Source organism: Sturnira hondurensis, unplaced genomic scaffold (genome assembly GCF_014824575.4).
Source record: "Sturnira hondurensis isolate 20B ecotype Veracruz unplaced genomic scaffold, ASM1482457v3 Scaffold0017436, whole genome shotgun sequence".
NCBI lineage: Eukaryota > Metazoa > Chordata > Mammalia > Chiroptera > Phyllostomidae > Sturnira > Sturnira hondurensis.
The window spans coordinates 17412355-17419195 of record NW_028090067.1 but is presented as its reverse complement, the minus strand read 5'-3'; the positions used below and the strand labels follow the sequence as shown (position 1 = coordinate 17419195).

The following is a 6841-nucleotide window of genomic DNA, read 5'->3' as shown; positions in this document are numbered from 1 at the left end:
GACCGTGAGGCTGCCAACAGGGAACAGGTGACGATCCTGATAATGTCACAGGTGGGCACAGGTAGCCAGGTTCTTGGTGGTCACGGACAAATAACTGAACTGAACACACAGAATTTATAGCGGGAAGAGAGAGAGCAGATTTATTAAACGATAGCACATGCCACAGAACATGGGGACATGGGAGTGGGCTACCTCCAAGCAGAGAGATTGACCCCTCAGGATTGGAGGAACTCTAGTCTCTAGAATAGCTTTTTAAGATTTTATTTATTTATCTTTAGAGGGGAAGGGAAGGAGAGAGGGAGAGAAATATCAATGTATGGTTGCCTCGTGCGTCCCCTGCTGGGAACTGGCCTGCAACCCAGGCATGTGCCCTGACTGGGAATCAAACCACGATCATCTTGTTCACAGGCCTGCACTCAATCCACTGAGCTACACCAGCCAGGGCAAGAACTCTATTCTTATAGGGCAGATCTTTCCTGGCTAGTTTTGGTGGGCTTTTACTGCACATATACAAGTAGTCATATTACTTTAAAGCTACTGCCCATGGGGTCTCCCATGATTTTCCTTGATTGGCCACTGGAGAAGGAGGTTACACAATGTTTATTTATTATAATGCTACTATAATGAAGTAGGAGTCATGTAATATCTGCAAAGGTGCATTCATGTGTCACCATGACTCAGTGCTTTTCCATAAAGCGGGAACAACTGGGCCTAGAACAGGGTCTCTGTCCTGTATTGATGTCCTTTAATTGTACTGATGTCTCAGCCCTGGGGCACCTCCGGAGTTTCCTCCTTCCTGACCATCTCCTGCCTCAATATGGTGGGATTTGGGCAGGTAGCTGGGAGGAAGGAAAAGAAAGAGGAGAGGTGTGCATTGGGAATATGTCCCTAAAATCATTTTGCAGATGTCGTGGGTGTTCCGTGGACTGGCTCTTTCCCTCCTGATCTTGTCCATCCTGATGTAAATCGCCAGACACTGGTCCCTTCACTCCCCTTCCCTGGAGTAAGTTGAGGATGACATCCGCCCTCCTCTGGCACAAGCGAGGCACTGGCCGTCTGGAGGGCCGGACACTAGGATCCCCCCAAACCTGAAAAAGAGGGGCCTCGGGCTTCAGAGAGCCCAAAATCAATGATCCCAAAATACCCATGATAGCTGGTTTTTCCTAAATTAGGATCCATTGCCCAACCGGCCTATATCTCTGTATCGTTTTTTAAATTTAGGATCATCCTTATTTTCCTAATGTGAATTGAAGGGACTCAAATGTTGTCCTGTAGTAATGTTCCGGATTTCTCCAGTTCCTTGTCGGGAGCCAGCTGGTTCTTTGTTGCTAATTGTTCTTGTGTCTAACATACCTCACTCAGTAACTCAGATGCAGCAAGGAGCACAGAAAGAAGAAAAGAAAGAAGGAGAAGAAGAAAGAGAGAAAGAAAGGGTAGAGGAAATGGGGATTATGGAAATACGAGATTCACTTCATGAGAATTTCTACAACATTTCACCAACTAGAGGCATCACATTCTCTTTAGCATGCCTGGAGCATTTATGAAAATTGACCATTTAACTCACCCAAAAATCTACCTTTAGTTAATGTTGAAATTTGAATTGAAAAAATAATATTTTCTGACTGCCATGTAATTCCAAAAGAAGACTATAACAAAAAATAGAAATTAAAAGCCCCCTTTAAATAATTCATGGATAAAGACAAAGCATGAAGGATTTTAGAACAAGGTTAGAAGTGAACAATAATAAAAATATTCCACATATCAGAACATATGAGAGGCTTATATAAGATAAAAGACTGAAAGTCAGTAACCCAAACATTCAGCACAAGAAGTTCATAAGACAACAGCTGAATAAACTCAAAGAAAGTAGGAAAAAGGAAACTAAGGAGATAACAGGAGAAATACACAAAATAGAAAGCAACCACAAAATAGATGTCAGTAACGAAGCCAAATTCCTGTTCTTTGAAAAGGCTAATAGAACAGGCAAACTTCTGGAAAGGCTGTCAGGAAACAGAGAGATGGAACCCTATACTATTGAAAGAAAATGTGATTTCAGACAAAGAATAAATTTGAAATATAATAAGGAATATTATGAGCACCTCTTTGCCAAAATACAAAAAAGAAGTCCCATTTTGAAGGTACATTAGTTCCCAGTCACTGCTGTAGCAAATTAACCCAAATTTGATGAATTAAAACAACATGAATTTGTTCCTTTGGGGTTCTGGAGGTCAGAATCCAAAGTCAGTTTCGCTGGGCTGAAAGCAGGGTTCCTGCTGGAAGCTCTGAAAGAAGAACCCACTTCCTTGCCTTTTCCAGCTCCTTAGGGCCACCTGCGTTCCGTGTCCTGTGTCCTGTGGCCCCGTCCTGCATCTTCAGTGCACATCACTCCCACCTGTGGGGCTATGGCCACACCTCCTTCCTCTGGCCCTGACCTTCTTTCCTCCCTCTTATAAGGACCCATGTGATTACATGGGGGGATCCAGAATAATCTCCCCATCTTAAATTCCTTGGTTGGCTCACAGCTGCAAACTCCCCTTTGCCATACAAGGTAACGTGGGCACAGGTTCTGGGAGTAGGAGGTGGACATCCGGTGAGGGAGCATTTTCCAGCCTACCACACTAGGCATGTGTTCTAATCATTCGACTTGATCTTCCTCCTTCTGGCTGCAGGGATTCCTGTTATGTTCCCCAACCAGCCTGTTGGGCTCAGATCTGACCCCTGGAACATTGTCAAGGGTAGGAGTCCAGCAGGTGGAGAAAGGAAGCAGCTCGTGCCATGTGTCAGAGGTTCACGGGTGGGCTGTGCCTGTCACCCCACCTCTGAGAAATCCCAGGAGGAAGGCTCTCTGCCTGGAGTCAGAGCCGTGCTCAGATCTGTGACGGTTTCCAAGGAGCTGCTCTTGTCATCCTCACATTGTTCTGTAAGATTATTTAACCTGGAGTGGCTTCATGTGTTGATTCTCTTGACTTTCTGTTGTGAATACCCTGCCTGGTTTCAGAAGCTGTAACGTCCCAGAGCTAAGGCTGAGTGAGAGACCTTGGGACCACAAGCCACTAAGGAGACAAAGCTTATCTTCCTTAAAGGAGCACTACCTCCATCCACCTTTATTTCACCCTTCTTGGCCCAGGATGGATGACTAGTTAGCCAATGATGGGTAAGATTCCTCAAAGAAGAGACAACCTAAGACAGGTATAGTCACAAAGGGGCTCTCAGGGAAGGACTTGGGGGGCTATAGGAAGAGGGGGTGATGGACCCTCACCCCTTGGCTTTGACATAGTCTGAGTCCTCATTCTGTCCGCAAGAAGTCTCCTAATCTCTTGGCTGCCTTACTTCCCCCACGTGACTTAAGCCTGAAACAATGCTGGAGGGTGGTACAGCCCTGACCAGGAATGGGAGTTTCCCCCATCAGGCCTAAGAAAGAATGCATAAAATCCTGTGAAACCTGCTTTGCTAAGAAGGTCCTTAATTTTCTGATAAGGGTCCAAGCATGACTTGTGTTTTTTCCCCAAAATTTTATGGCCCTTTAGCTAACTGACCCTGACTTAGAACAAGCCCTCATAGTTCTTTGGATGTTATCTGTTGTTTGATCATTACTGCCTGACAATGATGAATGAAGACATTCCTTGAGGGAATGCTCCCGGAAAAGCAATAAAAGCCTGTCCCGGCAAGGGTTGAAGCGCTCTCTCACTGAGAGAGTGGCCTTGTCCCTTTTTCTCCACAGGAATTCTGCAGTTCATCTGCAGAAAATTCTGTGAAGTTGCTCATCGCATCCACAACACCACAGACACCACTGGTGGGAGTGCACATCAACTTCCTTTCTCAGCATTAGATTTCTTTGTAGGTTTTGGGAATTTGGTCTTGCAGACTCATTTTCAGAGGAAACTCTTTGGTTTTGTTCTCTGTCTTTGTCCCCCCACCCACCAGTACACACCCTGGTCTGCATATTCAGTTGCTGGGTCTCTCAGGCCCCCGGCCTGATCCTGTTTCACAGTGGTACCCTGTGTGGTTTCTGTTCTGCTGTTATGTGGGGCTGCGGCCATCTGCTTACACAGCAGAGGGAGGTTGGCATGGCTCCTGGTCAACAAGCTTTGTGTTTCCCCCCAGAGAACAAACTGACAGCTGTCAGAAGGGTAAGTTTGGTGATGGGTGAAAAGATGAAAGAGAATTAAAAAATAAATAAATAAACTCACTTAGTGCTTGGGAAGAATATTTAAAGAAAACAGTATTAGTAGGTGGGGTGTGTTTGCTTGTTTGTTTTGCCTTTACTTATGCTTTAGTAGTCAAAATGAAAACAAAAATACAGATAAAAAAAGAAATGGGTGAAATGCAACTATACACAATAATATGACAGTTTTAGTTACACAGAAAATATAACCCTATTCTCCAGTCTACATATATTTATTTTGATTCAGAAAATATTGGATGACTAATTGATTTAGAGACTTTTTCTAATGACATGATAAGAAATTTCATTAGCAATTTTCATAGGGAAGGTGAGGCAGAAAAATCAAAGGTGATTCCACATTGCTAGTCTAAGGAACTGAGGTTTAAGAACTCAGATGGGTGAAGCAGATTCTGGAGGCAAAGACAGGGAGGTGAATCCTGAGACCAGAGACAGAAGAAAAGGAAGGCAGAGGCAGAGAGCAAGCAGGGTGGTCCAGACTTTGTTGTTCAAGGCCTTCAGTGAGGGGGTAGGAAGAAGAAGGACCGCCAGTCAAGGAGTTTCACTGTGAGAGGCATCACACTAAGAGTGGAGTCTTGAAGATGGAGGGGTCAGCCCTCCCAGGTGCCACAGGTAGGCCAGCAAGAAAGGGTCAGCCATACTCTGGGCTCCACTCCTGTCTTCCCTTGCTGGGCACTCTTGTCATTGACCTGAGTAGGACGCTTGAAGCAGAAGAGCACTGAGACTTGGTTTAAAACTTGATCTCCTGCAAATCCACAAATGCCCAGCCCCTTGGTATCTGCTTGCCCCAGAAACACACCATTGAATCTCCACTTTGTCATGCACGGGTCCAAATGGAAAGAGTTCCTGGGCAATTGTTGGATGGCAGCCCTGAGGGGAGGGTTCTACCAGGTCAGAGCAGGAGTTCTGGTGTAGGTCCAGTTAATCAAGCAGCAGGAAGCAAGCCACTGAGAGGCAGGGAGGCTCCTCCCTCAGACCAACTCTTGTGCAAGGGCAGTAAGGCCAAGGGCTAGTATCAAAAGTACTCATCTGCACCTTGGCTTGGGCTTAAACGAAGAAATTTACAGATTCAGAAGAGATGATCTGATCGGTGCATCTTGCATCAGGTTCCCCACCTGGTCCAGTTAGCCATGAAAGCCTGAGGGCCCACCAGTGTGGGAGAGGAGAGAAGAGGGCAGCAAAGGAGACACTGGCTCAGTAAGTAATTCAAGGTGTGTCTACAAATCCTTTGGAACATNAACTGTAAACACCGGCCTTGGTTTCTGCCTGGCTGAAGACTCAGCTGAACTTTCTCTGTGGAGGGACGAATGGAGATGGGACTTTGGACACCCAGGGGCAGGCTCCCACCAGAATGAACCTTGCCCACCGCCATCTCCGGGTATAGGCCCTGAGATGCTTTTCTCCTGATGCTGTGGAAGAGCCTGAGGTCCACGGGCACCACCTCCACCCCAAACACTGGTTTTTAAAATGCAGGTACATTCATGCCTAGGCTTTGTCCTATGCAAGTTTTTTAACTCAAGCTAACAAATTCACAGTCTCCAGCACTGTTCCAAGGGCTCCAAGTATGTGAACTCCCCTTCTCCTTCCCAGAATTTTCTGCGAGTCACTGCATTTCATAGTGGAAGAAGCAGGGCAAGACAAGTAGTGGCCTGGTCAAGGAGAGGGCAGGTGAGTGACAGAGGGTAGTCACACCCACAGGGTGTGCAGGGCAGTGTGTGCCCTGTGTGGGGAGGCGCCCTCTGCCACCCAGTTGTGCACGGCGGGCGTTTCTCCTGACTGCGGGCGGCCCTGTTCTCTGCTCCAGCTGCTGGTCACTGCACTAATAAACGCCAAGGACCTGGCCGTGTCTGGGAACAGAGTGGCTTCACTCTTCTGCACACAGTGGGGCTGTCCCTGAGAGCTCACGGACCTTCTGGCCCAGGGAGCTGATCTCACACGGCATGTGTGATGGGGTCCATGCACAGAAAATGGATCCAAGTGCTTCCAACTACACTGACCAACTGCCCGCCCATCCCTTAGTTTCATTCTAATTGTTAAGAGTGCAAAGAAAAGGTGGTAGCTGGGACAGTCCTCACAGGCAGGGAGGGGACATCCAGCCCCACAGACTGGCAGGCAGACTGAGAGGGGGACCAGGAGGACACAGCCTGGGGCCATTGTGGGAGGGGCCATTCAGCAGCAAGAGTGGGGACATCCAGGGAATGGGGCACAGACCCCCGATGGAGTGGGAGCTGAGGAAAGGAGCCCAGAGGGAAGAGAAGCCAGGCTGGGGTGGCCGAGGCTGAGGACAGACCCAGCAGGGCCCACCGTGCAGGAAGGGGCTACAGAGGGGACAGAGTGGGCAGCAGTACCTGGGCCAGGGCTTTGGGATGTAGCCTTCCTTCCAGGTGAGATTCCTTCTTACCATTGTCCCCAGCACTGGCTCTGCCTTTCTGCTCAGAGGGCTCCTGCTTCAGGAAAGTCCCTGGTCTGAGGTCTCCCAGCCTCCTCAGCTGAGGCCCCACCTCTTCCTGCAGGGGCTGCAGGGTGGGAAGGCCCTGGGCTTGGGCCCCTGTGGCCAGACCCGCCTTCCTTGCTTCCTGTGCCCTGCCTCCTGGCAGAGCTCCTCCCCTGTGCTGGACACAGGCCCCTCTGACCAGCGGGACAGACATCCTTGCAAAG

General features: G+C 48.2%; 1 protein-coding gene across 3 annotated transcripts in view; it reads right to left on the bottom strand.

Moving 5' to 3' along the window:
• The window catches only part of LOC119002214 (DNA dC->dU-editing enzyme APOBEC-3C-like), a 31557-nt gene extending 24716 nt beyond the window's left edge, over nucleotides 1-6841 (bottom strand). The window contains exon 1 of one of the 3 annotated variants that reach the window (XM_037067971.1): nucleotides 6532-6841. In XM_037067971.1, the coding sequence (XP_036923866.1) occupies nucleotides 6532-6587 (56 nt within the window). In that variant the 5' untranslated portion in view covers nucleotides 6588-6841. The remainder of the gene's footprint in view (nucleotides 1-6531) is intronic. The other 2 variants (XM_037067972.1, XM_037067973.1) reach the window with 2 other exon arrangements.